At 40.1% G+C, this 20,367-nt stretch overlaps 1 protein-coding gene across 10 annotated transcripts in view; it reads right to left on the bottom strand.

Annotated features, from left to right (window-relative positions):
- Positions 1–334: 334 nt before the first annotated feature.
- The window catches only part of PCYT1A (phosphate cytidylyltransferase 1A, choline), a 58,739-nt gene continuing 38,706 nt past the window's right edge, over positions 335–20,367 (bottom strand). For all 10 annotated transcript variants that reach the window (XM_045850983.1, XM_045850987.1, XM_045850984.1 and 7 more), the window contains 6 exons: positions 17,628–17,744; positions 16,844–16,995; positions 14,415–14,493; positions 7,310–7,452; positions 5,275–5,463; positions 335–4,415 (listed from right to left, as the gene is read on the bottom strand). In XM_045850983.1, coding sequence (XP_045706939.1) covers positions 4,209–4,415; positions 5,275–5,463; positions 7,310–7,452; positions 14,415–14,493; positions 16,844–16,995; positions 17,628–17,744 — 887 coding nt within the window. In that variant the 3' untranslated portion in view covers positions 335–4,208. The remainder of the gene's footprint in view (positions 4,416–5,274; positions 5,464–7,309; positions 7,453–14,414; positions 14,494–16,843; positions 16,996–17,627; positions 17,745–20,367) is intronic.

Below are 20,367 nucleotides of genomic sequence, written 5' to 3' on the forward strand. Positions count from 1 at the left end.
TGGTATAAAAATGAGAGTAGAACTTAGGCAAAATAGTACAAGCCCAAAATCTCGAAAGAACCAGGCTTCTGAAGAACAGATTGAAGGTGTTCTTTTCCTTACAGATAACATTAGACCTGTGAGATCCAGCTCAGCCTCCCTTTGTGGGACAATGGCTTTTTAAATCTTCTGTGCCAAACTGAAAAAGGAATCCCCAATAATATGGTCATGGAGCTTGATTTTGAGAAAATAAATTAAAGTGCAAAAGCAAATGAATTGAGAGTACAGGAAAAAGATCCCAATACATAAAATGTATCATACACGTTTATCAGGTCAAAACACAGAAAATAAAACATTAGGTAAAACCACTTTGCTTTTATTTGGCTAAATGACAAAAGCCAAAATAACTCTGAACAAGTTAATAACACTCAGACAGGAAAACAATATACTGAACACCAGTTGAGGAAAACATTCCTGTGGATGTCAGCTCTGGTGATGGATGGGGTTAACTTTCGTGCTGAGGCCAGCATTTCTTTGCAAGGCTATTTTTTTTCTTCAGGTTCCTCAATACCAAAAAACATAAAATCCACCCAATCAAGTCTCTGTGTTCAAGACAGTCAGTGCCTCTGAAAGAGGGTGGGAAATCCCACTTCAAACCTAAAGGACCACAACCTGAGTAATCCTTACTTAATGTTAAGCCTCATACTTTTCTACCCCAATCTGAGTATGAAGTTTGGCAGACAGAAAAATCTTTCTTCTTTTAAAGAAAATTAGCATTTAATAGTATAATCCTGAGAACATGCTCTACTTATTTGGATAAATAGAAGCTAGGGACCACTCTCTACCCCATGACAATCTATTCTACAAGAGAAAACAAGAATAATCATCGTATGATTTGAAAATATATAACCTTCAAAAATACTTATATTGGTAAGCTTAAAAAATACCATCAGTTAAAAATATTGTTAAGGGAGTATTTTTTTTTCTGCATGTATTGGTTCAACTTCTGGTAAGAGTGTATGCTGACAGAAAATGTAGAAGCTATGGCTTTTAGGAATTAAAGAAAATCAGCAAAGTATAATTGATTTGGAAAGATTTTAAATATGAGATCTGGAAGAAGATTAGGCAATAAGCTCCAGAAAAATCAAAAGTTACCCACAAATCAAAATAATGAAGAAAGAGTAACAAAAGAACTGTGAAGATCTATTTTAGAGGGAATACCCAGAAACTGCTAACCAGCTGTGAGGTCACAGTAAAATTTTAAAAATGTAACTCAGGTGTTGCCCAAGAAGTTATCAGCAATCAGAAAAGGTCAAAAGTTCTCTTGCCCTCACTCATATATTTTCTCCTTTGCAGGATTTTCAGCCTCCTCACATCCCCAACCTTTTTACCCAAGTCTCAGCAAAATAATGGTCTTTGACTGGAGCTATCAGAAGCAGCTGTAGCAGTACAAATGATCCATTTCTATTCCTCTAAAGTTTAAGCCTCTATTTTTCAGTGCTACTGAGCCTAGTTTATAAAAAAATCAAACTTCCTGCTCATCTCCTCTCCAAGGAACTGCTGAAATGGCACCTCCTTGGCCCCAGTGATAGGGCTTCCTTCTCCATTCTCCTTCCATCTTGCACAGTGGGGCCAACTCAGAGAGACTGAGGCCAATCAGATTTTAAAGATCTACCATCTCTGCCACACTTGGCCTATTTAGGCTGACAGCTTTGTGTGTGGCATTCAGAGAAATAGCTCCACAACCTCAAACATTATACTAGCTTTACAAGTCACAGGTATGGCTGTGGTAATGCAAACCACTAACCCCATTTAATTAGGCACAACTTATCAAACAATGCATCATCCCAACAGCTTCCTGCATCCACCATCCTTATCCAGCACCTAGGATCACATTTATCCCATAGTATCTAACATGCCATGCCATAAAAGTTTTTACTTTCAGTCAAAATTATTGAAATATACTAGTGTTAAGAGACTGAGGCTGTAGAGGCTCACCAACCAAAAGGGGCAAAGGAGTTTTCCAAGAATGTGTGCACGTGCTGGCACTAGGAATCTCACAGAGGTTTCAGCCTAGAGGTCACACTCCAAGGGCCAGGTATGCCAAAAGCCGCCCAATGACAGAGCAGAGGAGGAGGGCCCATAGCTCAGAGACGCAGACAATATCCTTGAGAGGAGTGACTACAGGGAGGAAAACCACCTTCTGGGCATCTCCCTTTCAAAATATACAGCATAATGGGTACCCGGAGGGAACAAGTAGGTGGGCTTCAGAGGTGACTTCACTACCTTTCTGTATCAGGGGGAATAAGAAGGAAATAGGTAAAATTCCCAAAGAAGGAAGATTAAAGCTGAAAAGTTAAAACGTGATCATATGAGGCTGGGCAATGTAGGCAAACATCAACTTCACCTATTTCAAAAAAAAAAAAGGATGCCAAGCCAAAGCTCGTGTAAACCAGATTTGATAGTAAAAGTAGCACTTCATGAGAAGAGATAGAAATGTAGTTTTCACAGGCCATCAGGACAAGAGGTTCCCCTCTGTGTCCCTACACTCTGCCATGCTCTGCCTCTGGGTGATCCTAGGTTTTGAGAACCTAGTTGGTCCAGTGTGCAGGCAGGCAGGTTTTCCCACCAGGAAGTATTAAGGGAGATGACTATGACATACTCACAGCCCTAGCATGGGCAAGATAAAATGTGGTTTTCTTAGCTGAAAACACTAAAACTCCACCCCCACAAGGGGTATTTATGAGTGACAGGGTGGGGCCTGGACGGAAGCAGTCTTCCCCTAAACCCAGCTACAGGATTACTGATGGATGGTGATCTGCTAAGTCATGTAGCTGTAGGATGCTGGAGGTTTAAAATGAGCTCAAGCCCAACAGCAAGCGTCAAGCTTCAGCATTCTCTGATGTGAAATTTAAGTGATGAATCCCCCCAGGGAACCTAACAGGAGAGGTGAGGCCATAACCACCAGGCACATGTGGAAGGGAGGGAGAGAGCTTACCATATCCTTGTAATGGGAACCCTTCTTTGTAGCTCACTGGAAGGGGTGGTGGAGGGAAGTAAGTCCCTGCCAGCTGCCACTCTCAGAGGAAAACAAACCCTGTGGGGCACTGGTTCCAGTCAAGAACATTCTTAAGAGGGGCAGAGTCAAGATAGGAAGGTGGATGTTCTCTTATGCTTTTACACCTAAAGCTCTATGCAAATCTCTCTAAATATTCAATTGATGTGAGCAATGTGGATTAAGAGATCATGTTGACATTGCAGACATTTACAAAGCACCTTTTGTAAAAAGCTAGGTAATGAGCACAGAAATAGGAGCAGCAGGACCAGGGACTTGCTCCAGGGGGAAAAGGAACCTGAAATAACTTTGTGTAGGATTGAGTATTGTCCCACTCCCCTCCACAATCACAGTAAACCTGGAAGTGTCCCTTCCTTTAACAATAGATTCCAGGAAAGAGATCAACAAGAGCTCCCAAATAGCCGGGCAATAGAATTTTCTGAGAAGATGAACACAGCAGAAAAGCCAGAGCTGATGCCATCAGTGTCTTCAGGGACCCCACTGGGTCCATCAAGAAACTCCTCAGGGAGCAAGAACAGTTAGGCTTAGCTCTTCTTCTTCTCACAGACACACCGGCACATGTGCCAGCAACACTGTTAGGGGATTTGTGACAATTACCCGGCTTTTAGTATTTTTTTTTAAGGAAACCAAAACTATATCCCCCCAGCCCCTGCCTGCCCCAAAGTCACTCATCAGCATGGCCAGTGCTGGAAGGACTTGGCCAGCCAGTTTGCCTCAGAACAGAAGGCAAACCCTATAGTGTATCAGGAAGAAAAGGCCTCTGGGTATTGTACCAGTTCCTTTTGCCCACTCCTGAGGAGCAAAAGAATTAGTTCTATTAATTGTAGTTAAAGGACTGATTTTTAAAAAAATTAATAAAATGACAATTTCCCTGTCAAGGTCACATGAACATAAACAGTAAAGCAAAGTCCGTGGGAAGGGTACACGGATGCAGAACAGGCTTCTAAGGTGTGGTCAGCCTCCTCGGTGTGGGTGGGTGATGTCTCTTGGAGGATGGGCTGTCTGCTCCCCCCATCTGAGGTCCTCTTGCCCCAATTGTCTTTCCTTTGTAGCTGTCTTTAGGTTTATTGTTGGGACCACAATTTGGAATTCAACAGAGAGCTTCTGAAGGTGATGGGACATGGGGAGGGGAAAGGAAAGGAGGGATGAAAAATTAGTCTTCTTCATCCTCACTGATATCATAGGCTGCAGCCTTGTGCCTGGAGAGGTTTGCTGGGGAGGAAGGAGGGGAAGTCTTGCCAGAGAAGGGCCATCGGAAAGAGGGCGAGGGGGAGCGTTCACGAGTAGGGCTGCTGCTGGGACTCTGCTTTGGACTGATGGCCTGCAGCATCCGGCCTTTCCCTTCTTTCAGCATATGTTTCTGTGGAGACCAAAGGAAGAGTTAGAAGAAACCTATAGATGCTACTAAATCACCGCTGGCATGCCTGAGACTTCAAATTATCACAAGTGCTGTATGCAATGTCAAAAGTGACCAAGAAAGCCAGGCGAGGGACATAGCTATAATTCTAAGTAATTTTCTCCCTAAAGTGGTCTATGTTATGTGACTTATCTAAAGGTTCCTACCTGTTCTCCAGCTACCTGATCCTACTCCTATGTCAAGGGAATTCCTGAAAGCCTGCTTGGCTTGTAGTCCAGGCTCTAGGCAAGAACAAAGGAACTAACTCACACAAAAGGGTACCTCTCTGAGTTTCAGAGTTCTCTGAAAAGGGAATTCATATTTTCCCTGAATAATCTATTCTCGTATCCAAACATCCTCACAGTCAGGTCCTTCTGAATATCCAACCTAGGCTCACTTGCTGAATGACTATACACACACCCCTCCTCCACCTGGCTTGAGGAGAACTTGCTCCTCCTGAAGGGCAGAATTCCCACCTCACGCAGCAATATAGAAGAAGCTGTTTGTAGTGGAGTGCAGCTTTCTTTTTACTGTTCTTTCCTTCTATCTAAAACTACAGTGTACACGTGGGCAGGGCTACTCTCTTATCTTGTCACCCGATTTGGACGTTGATAGAGAGCTGGCAAAATTATTTAGGAGAACATGTAACCTCTTTCTGGAAAGATTTCAAAGAAGTTTTGGGAGCAGTTGAAATATAGTTCTGCCCACTAAGGGGAGCAGATTAGATAACTTCTGAATGTCCATGTCCCTTTCTGGTCAAGGGTGCTATAATTCTTTCCACAGCAGGAGAATTCCCTCAATTATCCAGCAGGAAAGAACATACCAGTGCTCCTTCTGGACCAAACATTTCCAGGAAATTTCCAATGAATTCTCGGGATTTCTCCTCCCATTTCTGAATGAGATCAATGCTTTTTTCCTCTACCTTCTGGACAAATTCTTTTGACTTTTCTTCCACATCTTTCACTTTCTTCTTTACTTTGTCAACCCGTTCCTGCAAGTGGTATTTCTTCTCCTAGGTAAAGAAAGAATTGTTTTGAGAAGTAATACCTACCCAGACCTTTCATACAAAAGGGGGCAAAGAAACATGGTTCAGCAGTCTATTGACACTTTTTAAAAAGATTTCATTTATTTATTTTTAGAGAGGGAGAGAGGGGAGAAAAACATCAATGTGTGGTTGCTTCTCATGCTCCCCCTACTGGGGACCTAGCCCGCAACCCTGGGATGTGCCCTAACTGGGAATCGGAATCGGTGATGCTTTGGTTCCCAGGCTAGCAATCAATCTACTGAGCCACACCAGCCAGGGCTGTATTAACACTTTTTAGTCTTTACAATTTCACTTTGCTTAATCTATCCCACACTTCTGTAGCATAATAACAGAGAAGAGGTCCTCTGGATGGTCATCTTATATAAAAGTGTGATAATTTTAACATCTTGGAAACCCTGACTAATCTAAATATATAGGGTAGGCCTGGTAACATATATGTAAGCAAATGAAGTCAAATTTTTAAAGAAAAAAATATGAACTTAAAACATAAACATGCCAAACATAACCCAAACCCCATTCTAGACAGAGATGTGAAGGGAGCAACAAGATCACTGCACAAAATATTGCCAAGAATAAGTCAATTATAACAGGTTGAAAGTGGAAGTAGTAGATCTTTTACTTATTTCATTTATTGCATTGGATTTTTCTCCTCTATCACTAACTTATTCTATGATTTTAAAAGAGTTATTTTTAGTATTTGGAGGTCTGTTTGCTCTTTCACAAAATAAAGATGATATGCTTGGTCCTACCAGCTTCCCTAAAGATAAGAGAAAATTATGGGCTTCTCTGGGGATGGGGGGCGAGGAGGGGAGTCTTTAGTCAAATGAAAAGTATTCTCATAATTTCCCTATCATAAAGAGATAAGGAAATATGTTTAAAAATTTTAAACACCTGCCCTGGCTGGCATAGCTCAGTGGATTGAGCACAGACTGTGAACCAAAGGATCACTGGTTTGATTCCCAGTCAGGGCACATGCCTGGGTTGCGGGCCAGGTCCCAAGTGGGGGCATGTGAGAGGCAACCACACATTAATGTTTCTCTTCCTCTCTTTTTCCCTCCCTTCCCTTCTCTAAAAAATAAATAAAATATTTTTTAAAATTTTAAACACCTGAAAATAGATAAAAAGTTATGTAGTAGGTGGCTAACAACAGCTGGGGTTTATCTGTATAGATAAATCATATTCAGATGAAACCATTTCACCCATTCATAATTCACAGTGAGGTACAGATAAGGAAACATGGTAAACTACTAACACAGAAGATACAGTTAGCTTCTTTTCAAATAAACTTTATAGAGATATAACTTACATACAAAATATATAGCAGTTTGTTTCTAAAGGGCAATATTTACCTAAAGAAAAATGGGCTTTCATAAACCAAAATTTAAAACTTAGGTCTTCATGCCCTTAGAAACTGCATGCAAAATGTGTGTTGCCATCCACACAGGCAGGGGATCCACAGCTTTCAACAGATTTTCAAAAGACCATCAAGTGAAAAAAAGCAAAAGGCTAAGAACCACTATTTTAATTGTATTTAATATATATATTATACTTTGTAAGTTACACATCCTTATTTATTTAATTAGCTGTGTATCTTTTTATCAATGTGTTGATACCATACCATAAAGGCAGAAAATGCCTCTGTTTCATTCTATTTTGTAAAGAACATGGCATAGTGTTATCTGCAAAGATGATTCATTGAGCTTTTGCAGGAGATAATTATAGCAGACTGAAAAGCAAGTTCAGCTCAGATGAAGTAGTAGGCAATGTGTGTCTTTATAGGGCCAGGGAACTCTGGGATGAAATTGAAACTCACGTTGATAAAGCTGACATTGAGCTCCTTTGCCGTGTAGCCCCTCTGCAGGTTCCGTCTGGCATACACATCATAGTCCCGGACAATTCGGGTGATGATGTCTGATGTGGAGATACCTTCTGTCCTTTGTGTTGGAGCAAACATGCCTAACACCAAAACACATATAAACACTGTAACATTCTGGTTAGCTCAGGCAGTAGGACTAAATGGAAACTGGGAATAACATTCCTTTCCTTGAAAAGCAGAAACTGCTGTTATTAAGGAAAATTTGGAGACAATGACATATAGAAAGATGAAAGAATCAATGAACAGGGGTTAAGGAAAGAAGGAGCTATATGCTCCCAATATTAAGAAAAATACAGGGTCTCCATTTCTGCCTCCCCTCATGGCTGCAGTCGATCCAGTCTCAGCCCTCCTGTAAGCGCAGCATCTAATATAGGCACTTGGATCAGATCATCTGGCTCCTCCTGCCTTTATCTCTTGTGCATTTCTAATATTGGTCTTTATATATTTTAAGACTGTATGTTAAGTCTAAAAACATGAACTTTATATTGTCCTTTTATGTCATAAGTAAAATATTACTTATCAAGAAATTTTTAGCCCTGGCTGGTATAGCTCAGTGGATTGAGCGCGGGCTGCGAACCAAAGCATCGCAGGTTCGGTTCCCAGTCAGGGCACATGCCTGGGTTGCAGGCCACACCCCCAGCAACCACACATTGATGTTTCTCTCTCTCTCTTTCTCCCTCCCTTCCCTCTCTAAAAATTAAAAAAAAAAAATAGTCTTTCATTATAAAAAAAAAGGAAAAGAGATTTTTACCTTGAATTATTATACTTTACAGAAAAGCAAATTTCTTTTTTTAAATATATTTTATTGATTATGCTATTACAGTTGTTCCATTACCCACCCTTCATTCCCCTCCACCCTGCATACCCTCTCCCACCCACATTCCCCCCCTTTAGTTCATGTCCATATGTCATAAGTTCTTTAGCATCTACATTTCCCATACTACTCTTGCCCTCCCCCTGTCTATTTTCTGCCTACCATCTATGCTACTTATTCTGTGTACCTTTTCCCCCTCTCTCCTCCTCCCACTCCTCTGTTGCTAACCCTCCATGTGATCTCCACTTCTGTGGTTCTGTTTCTGTTCTAGTTGTTTGCTTAGTTGGTTTTTGTTTTTGTTTTTGTTTTAGGTGTGGCTGTTAATAATTGTGAGTTTGCTGTCATTTTACTATACATGTTTTTTTATTTTCTTTTTTTTTAGATAAGTCCCTTTAACATTTCATATAATAATGGCTTGGTGATGAAAGTTCATACTCCTCAAGTTCATACTCCTTGAACTTGACCTTATGTGAGAAGCATTTTATCTGCCCTTCCATTCTAAATGAAAGCTTTGCTGGATAGAGCAATCTGGGATGCAGGTCCTTGCCTTTCATGACTTGGAATACTTCTTTCCAGCCCCTTCTTGACTGTAAGGTCTCTTTGAGATATCAGCTGACAGTCTGATGGGAACTCCTTTGTAGGTTACGGTCCCCTTATCTCTTGCTGCTTCTAGGAGTGTCTCCTTCATTTTAATCTTGGGTAATATAATTATGATGTGCCTTGGTGTGGTTCGCAAATTTCTTTATCAATTGCATTTTAATCAAATCTACAACTATGTCATTTTAAATTTGGTTGTTTATAAACAGTCACTGTTTTACTCTATTGCATTTGCAAATGTATCTTTAAACAGGTTCATGAAAAGGACTCTAACTTACTCTAAATTACAGGTATCTAGGTAGGTCATATCTTTGAAGTAAATAAAGATTTATAGAACCCTTAGAATAACTAAATTCATGGACATACTGACAAATATCAAGACAAACAATATTGGTTATATGTGACTAAATGAACTAAAGGTAACTGTTATTCATATGACTGTTCAAAATATTGCTAATTTTAAATATTTTTGTTTTCCAGATGTAAGGAAACTTTTTTCCCCTAGAACAATTGGTGAATTATACCCTCATAACCAATATTGAAACATTTATATTTTTCTCCCTACGTAAATCCCTTCAGAATTTGGCAACTCTTAGTAAGTATTATTTTCATGGCAATATGGTTGTTTGCATAAACCCAATAAGAATCTGTTCTCTTTATAATAGCACCAGTTTTCAAATGTGCCTTTATTAACCAAGTCTTTGTCTAGAATGTCATAATCAAAAGAGTCATGCCAGGACTGTGGATGTTACCAGAAAACCTTAAGGAATTAAGATTGATGACTTCTGGCCAAGATAGAGGTGTAGGTAGATAGTCTGTTCCTCCTCGTACAACCAAAAGAAGAACAACAACAAATTTAAAAACAAAAAACAACCAGAACTGACAGAAAATCGAATTGTACAGAAGTCCGACAACCAAGGAATTAAAGAAAAAACATCCATCCAGACCGGTAGGAGGGGCAGAATGGGCAGGCGGGTGGAAAGGACTAATGGCAAGGTGGTGGCTAGAGGATTGGGGTGGGCAAGATGGTGGCTGGCAGAGCAGGTGGTCCCACATTCACCTGCAAATAAACTGGGAGGAACAACTGGGAAGTGAGACAGACCATGCAATCCAGGGCCCCAGCAAAGGGAAATAAAGCCTCCAAACCTGACTGAAAAAACCTGTGAGGGTTGAGGCATCGGAAAAAACTCTCAGCCTCACAGGACAGTTTGTTGGAGAGACCCACAGGGTCCTAGAATGTACACAAAACAACCTACCTAGGGATCAGCACCAGAAGGGCCCAATTTGCTTGTGGGTAGTAGAAGTGACTGAAAGCCAGCAGAGAGCTGAACAAAGTGCATTGTTCCCTCTCAGACCTCTCTCCCACACACAGTCCCACAGTGCAGTGAAATGGGTTGCCCTGCCCTGGCAAATACCTAAGCCTCCACCCCTTACTATGTAACAGGCTCGTGGAGACAAAAAGAAAAAATGGCGCAAATAAAAGGACAGATCAAAGCTCCAGAAAAAATACAACTAAGCAATGAAGAGATAGCCAACCTATCAGATTCACAGTTCAAAACACTGGTAATCAGGATGCTCACAGAATTAGTTGAATATGGTTGCAAAATAGAGGAAGATATGAAGGCTGTGAAAAGTGAAATAAAGGAAAATGTAGAGGTAACCAACAGTGACGGGAAGGATTCAAATCAATGGTTTGGACCAGAAGGAAGAAATAAACAGTCAATCAGAACAGAAGAAACAAGAATTCAAAAAAATGACGAAAGGCTTAGGAACCTCCAGGACAACTTTAAATGTTCCAACATCTGAATCATAGGGGTGCCAGAGGAAGAAGAGAAAGAGCAAGAAATTTAAAGCTTATTTGAAAACATAATGAAGGAAAACATCCCCAATCTGACAAAGGAAATAGACTCCCAGGAAGTCCAGGAAGCTCAGAGAGTCCCAAAGAAGTTGGACCCAAGGAAGCACACACGAAGACACACCATCATTACATTAGCCAAGCTTAAATATAAAGAGAGAATCTTAAAAGCAGCAAGAGAAAAGGGGAGAGTTACCTACAAAGGAGTTCCCATAAGACCATCTGATTTCTCAAAAGAAACCATACAGGCGAAATGGGGCTGGAAAGAAGTATTCAGAGTCATGAAAGACAAGATGCCAAAGAAATATATGTAGGACCCACGGACATGAACTAAGGTGGGGGAATGCTGGTGGGAGGGATTGTACAAGGCGGAGGAGGTGGATAAAGGGAGGCAAAAATGGGTCAAGTGTAATAACATAATCAATAAACCATAGTTAAAAAACAAGATTGACTTTTGAAGCCAATAAGAGCCTGTTGAGAAACGGCCTGGTACCTTACTTGGTCATGTGGTTCATGGAAGTCCTTCCAGATAAGGAGCCTAGGTTGCTTTCCTGAAAGATGGCAAGGAAGGAACCTCAAGAACTTAAGGAATCTGCTCAAACTAATAGGTATTTCAGACAAAGAAATACCAGATGGCAAATGTGTGGCTTGGCTTCTTTGCCCTGAAAGACTAACTAAAATTCAATCTGAAGGTTCTTTGTAAAAATTTCAGCAAAGCAGATATGAAAAAGCCTATGTAATTAATTGCCATTCTTGTTGTGTTCATGCAAATAATCAGGCCATATTGAAACTAAATTTGTATACAGTCTCTTTAATAAAATGAGGGTGATTTTAGAGAGAGAAATTGTGTTTCAATGGAAATAACAAGGCCCAGTTGTCACCCACAAACTGACTGAATCCCAGTTTTCTTCCAAGCTAATGTTTCATTTTTTTCTTTCATCCTTTGACTTGGAATTATTGAGAATTACTGATGTAGTGTGAGCCATACAAAATTCACCTACTACTCTGTCTCTCCCTTTTTGGGATTTTAAGTTCAATATCTGGTGTTGGTTTTCCTGACTATCCCCTCGTGGGACCTATAGACTTTTTCTTTATTCTTATTTTTAGGCCATGTCTCCTCACATATTTCATTGCCTTCATTCAACAGAGCATCCAGGCTCTGGAAGATTCTCCAAAAATGGCCTCCAGTCACAGCTCTTGCTTTATGGGCTGTCCAATTCCACCCTCTTCTCTTTAGTGACCCACACCTGGACCCACAAGCAGGGACAGCTCTACAAACCTAACCTGCCTGAAGTAGCTACAGATGATGAGAACTTCATCCCTACTCCCCAAAAACCAGAGCTGGGTAAGGACATTAAGAATAAATTCATTTTATTGGGAGGAGTTCTGGCCAAGATGGAGGCATAGGTAGAAACCCTTTGCTTCCTCACACAACCAGTCTAAAATCAATAAACAACTAGAAGTGCCAGAAAATCAAACTGCATGGAACTCTGACAACCACAGAATTAAAGAAACAGTTAAACAGTACAGCCAGACCGGTAAGGCGAAGGACAGAGAGAAATCGCAGTGAGGCAGCAGGCTGCCCAGGATGGGCTGACTTAAGGGGAAACTGAGACTCAGAGGTGGCTATGGACTACAGCAGTTGCCGCAGTGGGAGAAGCTCCCAGTCTCACATGAGAGTTCATTGAAAAGTGGGCTACAGATGAGCAGGAGAGCTGCATTGCTCCCTCTCTGGCCCTTCCCCCACAGGCAGCTCTGCAGCTCAGCAAGGAGTGTTGCCCTGCCCAGGTGAATACCTAAGACCCTGCCCCCAAGGTCTGCCAACTTATCAGAGGCCCCAAACAAAGAAATAGGGCCAAAATGAAAGAACAAAGCAAAACCTCAAAAAAGAGAGCTAAGCAAGGAGGAGATAGCCATCCTATCTGATGGAAAATTTAAAGCCCTGGTAATAAAAATGCTCACAGATCTGATTGAGCTTGGTTGAAAACTGAAAAAACAAATGAAAGATACCCAAAATGAAATCCAGCAAATATTCAGAGAACCAACAGTGACAGTAAGGAAACCAGGACTCAAATCAACAGTTTGGAATAAAAGGAAGAAATAACATCCAACCAGAACAGGATGAAGAAACAAGAATTCAAAAAAATGAATAGAGACTTTTGAACCTCTTTGACAACTTGAAACATTTTGAAACGTTCTAATATCCGAATTATAGGGGTGCCAGAAGGAGAACAACAGAAAGAAATTGAAAACTTATTTGAACAATAATGAAAGAAAACTTACCCAATCTGGTGAAGGAAATAGACTTCCAGGAAGTCCAGGAAGCCCAGAGAGTCCCAAAGAGGAACACACCAAGACACATCATCATTAAGTTATCCAAGATTAAAGATAAGGAGAGAATCTTAAAAGCAGCAAGAGAAAAGGGGACAGTTACCTACAAAGAGTTCCCATAAAACTATCAGCTGATTTCTCAAAAGAAACCTTATAGGCAAGAAGGGGCTGGAAAGAAGTATTCCAAGTCATGAAAGGCAAGGACCTATATCCAAGGTTATTTTATCCAACAAAGCTATCATTTAGAATTCAAGGGAAGATAAAGTGCTTCCCAGATAAGGTCAAGCTAAAGGAGTTCATCATCACCAAGCCATTATTATATGAAATGTTAAAGGAACTTATCTAAGAAAAAGAAGATAAAAAATATGAACAGTAAAATGACAACACACTCACAACTGTCAACAAAAGAACCTAAAAAAAATAAAAGAAGAGAAAAAAACAAAAACTAAGCAAACAACAGAATCAGAAAAATGGACATCACATGGAGATTTCAGTGGGAAGGGAGGAATAGGGGGGAAAAGGTACAGGGAAGAAGAAACATAACTGGTAGGCATAAAATAGACAGGGAAAGATAAAAAATGGTATAGGAAGCAGAGGACTCAAAGAACTTTTATGTATAACCCATGGATGAAGTAAGGGAGGGGAGAAAGCTGGAGGGTTGGGGGGTGCAGGGTAGAGGGGGATGAAGTGGGAAAATTGGGAAAACTGTAATAGCTTAATCAATAAAATATACTTAAAAAAAAAGAACTCAAAAAAAAAAAAAAAAAGAAGAAGAAGAAGAAATCCATTTTTAAACCAGAAGAGGATAAAAGGATAAAGTCAGTGCCATTTGCTAGCAAGGCACCATTTGCTGAGCAGGCCTATGACCTTGTTAACATTACTGCCATTTTACTCTTCTGAGCTTATGTCCCCAGGACTGGAAATTACTGGAAAGCAAGAACAGAACTAACCGCTCCCTATAGCTACAGGCGGAAGATAACATTGGAACAAACTGCACCCTGGTGTTTTGAGGCCCCAACAGCCCAGGGGGCCACACAACAGCAACCCCCTGCCACCCTTTTTAATCTGATTGTAATCCAATAAAAGCTCAAAGCACCAACTCCGTAATGCTGGTGTATTTCTCCACACCATGCCCCTCTCATTTCTTGGAGAGTGAATAAAATCTTTATTCTCTACAAAAAAAGGAAAGAAAACAAAAAAGAAAAATATGAGGTTAGAGAAAGTTTTCCTGAAATTTAAAGAGATACGAATGGTAGAAGTTTAGACTGAGAATTGCTGGATTTCGGTACTATGCTCACCTTAACCTCTTATCCAAAGTGTGACCTGAAAGTGGATGCTGAATTTCTCAATGTATAGACTTTTCTCTGTAAAGTAGTGATGTGGATGAATCTGTCACTTCCCCTGAGACTCACTCATAAACTGAAAATGCACATCAACTTACTCACCTGCTTCCTTGATGTGCTTATAAACATCATCACTTCCAGCAGAAGAATAAGGGATGTCATCATGGGCTACAAAATCGATCTGAAAATAAGGAAACATCATTTAAAGCCCGGGATACCAGCCATTCAGAAAGAACCAGTACAAACTCAGGCCTAGAATAAGGACAAAAAGGAAACAGCCAGTCCTAACTGGACATTTTCTCTTTATCTCTCTTTGCTTTGCTCATAAATTCCATGCTTCATTCACAGGCCACTTGACTTAAGTATTTACAGATCATAAATATGAAGTCAGCTAGTTTCTTTTTTTCAGCTACTTTTCCTGGTCTACTGGAGGCACTCCCCTCACACTATATACCAGTCACCATGCTTGGAAAATTGGGCTAGGTATGCTAGTTAGTGGGTGGAGCTGAGGAAAGAAGAAAGGAAACCTCCTCATCCCCCTGGGGTCTATATGAATTTGTCAAATGAGAGTTTCTGAAATTATGAGGAATAAGTCATTTCTTTGTTAATTATATTCCCACTAGAGATGAATGGGAATATAAAAATGGCAACCAAGGACCCTTGAACTTGAATATATACATCTGTACTCCTGAGAAATGCAAAATCCAAAGCCATAAAAGACCTTTAGGTCTAAGGATCCACCATTTTACTAGTGTCAATACCTCTCGCAACAGTGAAGAGACCACTGGCACTGAGATCAATAATATTTCTGGGAAATATGCTAAACCTCACTTATTTACTCCTTCCTGAATAAGCCATACACCCTTTGCTAACATGATTGCTAATACCACCATAACCAACTCCTAGAGGCCACTGTAGTGTGAAACAGACACAACAGGACTGTGTCAGGGACTCTCAGCTAACATCTCAGTTACCCATAAACAACTTATCAGGGATCCATAGGTAGCAAAATGAAACTTGGGTGGGCAAGCAAGACTTGTGGTTGAGGATACACTGCTAACAAGAAGAAAAGCAAAATTAGAAGTTCCTCTAACCTCTTCTGCCTGGGCCTGCCTGCCTGTGTTACTAAGAATAATCTTGTCCATTACACCTTTGGTACCACTGGCTGCCAAATGTTGGCATAGAAAAGCTAGAGAACTGTAAGAGGTGTGTCTAATCCTAAATAGTTATATCAAATGTCCCTTAACTTCAGACTTATGCTTCAAAAGCAATACTTTTGAGGTAGAAATCTCATTTCTTTTTTTTTAAATAATTTTATTTTAATTATTGTTTAAGTACAATTTTCTTTTACTCCCATCCCAGCCCACTCACTGAAATCTCATTTCTTATTCCTTCAAAAGCAATACTTTTGAAGCACTTTGGCTAACTCTGTTCCTTCCTGTTTCATTGAACAGTTTACTTTCAACCTTCCATACAACCCCTCTAGAGAACTGATGATATGCTTGCAGGTTCCTCAAGCTTGAGATCCTCCAACCTGACCTGATAAATCCCTCTAATCTTTTTACCTACCTTTTACAGATAACCTGTTGCTTTAATGTGGGAGAATTACAAAGAGGTAAGGGGCTTTATAATACCAACTTAGTGAGCAAAAGTGAGAAATCTCCTCATTTCTGATGCATACAACTTCTAGTCCAAAATCAAAGCCCTGAAACTAAATTCAAGTCAACACAAGAGAAGTCTATGTTTGTCTGATGTCCTGTGATGTGAACTCGAGAGCATGGCTGAGGCTATGTGTATTCTAAAGAGACTGGTCCCAGCACACACACTCTCCCTCTGGGCAGCAGCCTGCGCCATTCGCTTTCCTTTCTTCTTCTCTTCCCGCTTCTTCCCCCACTTCTTTCCCCACAGGCACGTGTCTCCTAAGCTCTAAGGCAATGGGCAGCTGGCACCTTGTCCCAGGCTTATTCTCTGAACCTGTCCCAAGGCTCCCTCTTCTCTGACTTCTCAGTGAGCTAAGGTAACCCAGCCTAGGCTCTCCTGTTGCTTCTTCTATGCTAAGCCCTTCCTTGTTTTACTGTCCCCAGCTTTAATAAAAGTATCCTCATAGTCACCTGGGAAAAAAGAGACTGAGATGTTATGAGGATGGACACCTACAGTGTGTGGTGATGGCAGCAGGAACAGAGAACCTAACTGACGCATTTAATTTCTACCTGACAGGGTGTGATCTGGACCAAGTTATTTGGTCTCTCTGGCCTTGTTTTCATATATAAAATGGAAATAATAATCACCCAACTGGACTGTTACGGGGAGCAAATGAAAATATAATAAATGTAGAAGTGCTTATAAACCATCAAACCCCACATGTTGGGGATGACTATTATTAGTAGTAATATCACTGTCATCTCCTCTATGTGAATTTACATAGAAGCTAGAAGGAAAATAAGGCTAATGGAAAACTACCAACTACCAAAAGTCCTGAGAGCTGAAGAAATTCTGAAACAGGGAATGAGGAGATACACTCAGTTTCTTACCCGGTGTTCTGCCAGGAACTCCGGTGTCAGGGTCCAGGGGGCATTGCGCACCACCTCGTCCACATAGCGGCAGTGCTGCACTGCATCGTAGCGCTCGTTTTCATTCATCACGGTGAAGCCTTTGAAGTTGTGTGTTAGCTCATCACTGCAAACTGAGTTCACCATATCGGAAAGTTGTAAGTCAAAGCCCCCTTTGCTTAACCACTCCTCAGTCACCAATCTCTCCTTAGGACTGTAACCATTCTCCCCACCTGGAGAAAAATCTGGAGGTAGCGCATCCAGATAACAATGTTTTTTCTAATCCAAAATACACCTTCAGGAGCAACACTCACTAATATGTTCTCACTTTGGAGAAGAGAGGCTCCAACAGGACTAACACTTTTACCTTTGAAATAAACCTGCTGTACATTAGTGCATCAATTAAGTTTTAAAAAATGTTTTCGTATCCTAGTTTTAAAAAATGTTTTCGTATCCTATTTTTATAAGACTAGACTGTATCATATAACATTTGTTAAGCTGAATTTTGTAATTCAGCTGATTCAAAATGATAAATTGAAATCCAGAGTAAATGTCATTCTTAAATAGGCAAGAGGGGTGTCCCATGACTGCATTCAGCTAAAAACAGTAAGATAAACACTGGACATTTCAGGTCCAAAGGGCTTAGAACTTCTCTCTCTCCAGGTTTGCACACCATGTTTTAGAGAGGCTGTACTATATCCCTCATTTAAAAGCCAAACCAAGAGCCAATACACTCAGGTTATAAAGATAAAAGATGTCTCCTTACCTCCCACAATGAGGTATGTATTAGGGAAAAGGTTCTTCGCTTGCATCAGAGCCCGGGCGTGACCAGAATGAAATAAGTCAAATATTCCATCTGCATAAACTCTTACAGGTCGCTCACCTAAATCCAAAAGAAAATTTATCAAAAAATACACTGATTCAGTATCTCATATTTGACAAATGGGAAATGGCATGGTGCGACTGTTCCATCTTTGTATACCCCTCTCTCTTCTCTGGATAGTCACTCTAATTTGGGGATTGTGAGGAAAAACATCATAGACGTCAGCTACAAAGACTCTTTTGACGTCATACCCATTAACTCTCTTTGTTAGAGTGGTTGTACCAAACTGTTCAGGTAACTGGATATCACAATTGCTTTTTCTTAAAGTTATTTTAGAAGTGAAAGGGAAGAGTTATACAACAGCTAAGTTGAAAACTTCAAAATCCTCCCTTTCAGCTTATGTTTAAACTTCAGTTACATATAAACAGAATATAGTTATACTATAATCTGGCTGCTTGCTCTCTCTTTTTCAAGCTGCCTTGAATACTAATTACTAATGCTTTGCTTTGAAAATAAACCTCCCTGCTATTGCCCAGAGAGTAAGGAGTGATCCAGAAAGGTGAGGTTAAGAAAGAAGGAAGGTAAGTACCAGTTATCCATTTATTGCTTCCAAGTTCCTACTCTGGGATAACAGATGGAATTCCTTCAAGCATTTCTCCTTTTTTTAAAAAAACATTTTACTTATTTTTAGAGAGAAGGTAAGGGAGGGAAAAAGAGGGGGAAAGAAACACTGATCAGTTGCCTCTCACATACACCCCAACTGGGAAACAGACCTGCAGCCCAAGCACATGACCTGACCAGGAATCAAACTGGCGACATTTCGCTTTGCTGAATGATGCTCAACCAACTGAGCCACACCGGTCAGGGCCAAGCATTTCTCCTTGATAGTGAGCATGTGTTATACTTTCTCAGTAGAGGGTGATATACTACTTACATAAGATTTGAAAATCAAACTCAAATATTTTAGGACTTTATATTAGAGGTTTTCCTCTTCTCTCCAACAGTGAGAAAATAACTGTCAATTTACTTTTTGTGGTAGTGGACTATGAAAGAAAAGCCAGGAAGTGTTCTCTTGGGTCACAAGACTAATTCCAAATCCAAATAAATACACTGAGAATGAAATTGATATAATGGTTCATCATGCTTCAAATGATAAATCTAACCAGTCCTAGTAAAATATTCCCACTATGTGTACAAAGGAAAAGCTACTTCACTGTAGCAGCAGAAAGAGTAGGAGCACATACATCACTCTGGGAAAGAAGGGCCAAAGTCTTATCAGATATAACACACTGAAAGTGTAGGATAAGATATCTCTCTCTCCAGTCTGTCTGGTAAGAAAACGAATTAAGCGGGAGGAAACTGGTTCTCAGGAAGCTTACGGACTTTCATTTCCAGACAGCTTTATCTATAAGCAAGTAGCTTTTAAACTGAGAAATCATACTTTGCTGATATAAACTGATACAACTTAAGATGGATAATTAGGCAATATCTTATCAAAGGTCAAATGACAAATGCTTATATCCTTTAGCCCAGCTATTCCAATTCTAGGAATATATCTCACAGATAAATTTGTAAAAATGTATGTCATTCATTGCTGCATTGTTTGTTTGTAATAGCAAAAGTTTAGAAACAACCTAAATTTCAACGGAACACTGACTATACCATGATACAGCCATTAAAAGAGTAGGAGGATATAGACACTATTTGCTTAGATATCCACAAGAAATTGGTAAAACTGGTTGCCCTTAAAAGGGATACTAGGTGGCTGTGAGACAGTGGTGAAAGGAAGACATTTCTCTCTATATATATATACCTTTTGGTACTTTATGAATATTAGGTATGGTATTGCTTTTGTAATACAGGTAATAAAATTTTTTAATAAAATAAATATACCAATACAATGAAAAACTGAGAAATAAAATGGTCTAAAAAGTGAGAAAGGTTATAACTCAAGCTTGCCAACCATTCTCTTTCCTCTGTACTTTTAACCTCTTTAAGCCTCAGTTTCCTTATCTATAAAACAAAGCAAAACAAAACAAAACCTGAGTAGTATAATCTCTCATCTACATTTTAGAAATAATGACCATGAAGTAACTAATATACTTCAATCTTTCCCAAGCAAGTCCAGAGTGGCTACGATCTCACTTTATTTGATCCCAAAAGATAAAGGATAGAATACAAAAATTAAGAGTAATTTTGTTTGTTTTTTGTTTTGTTTTTGTTATTGCCATTAGTGTATATCAAGGGCAAAGTAAGATTTCCTGATAGTGAAAAGAGCATAGAATGCTGTTTGCCAGTAACTAATCATCGCATATCAGGCCACTCCACCACTGAATCCTTTTCTTACACCAACCCCAGATGTGCTTCTTGCCCTCTTCAGTATTTCCCCAGCCTCCCAACTTCTCAACTCCCTCCGACTTCACCCTAAGTCTTTGGTGAACCCAGGCTGGTATATTAACCAAGTGACCAGAAGGGGCCACTGTTAAACTAGAAAATCTGAGGAGAAAGCACAAGTTATCCATTCTTTCACCAAGAGGCTCTTGGCCAGGATAACCATACCTTCTCTCTGATTTATATCTGTTGTCTCTGTATTTTCAAGAACAAACCCATTCACTCTGGAAATGGTTCTGATCTGGATTACAAATTACAGCCTTTGCACTACTGCTGGCTAAGTCACTAGATG

Source organism: Phyllostomus hastatus, unplaced genomic scaffold (assembly GCF_019186645.2).
Source record: "Phyllostomus hastatus isolate PE091 unplaced genomic scaffold, TTU_PhHast_1.1 phas_contig_86, whole genome shotgun sequence".
Lineage (NCBI taxonomy): Eukaryota > Metazoa > Chordata > Mammalia > Chiroptera > Phyllostomidae > Phyllostomus > Phyllostomus hastatus.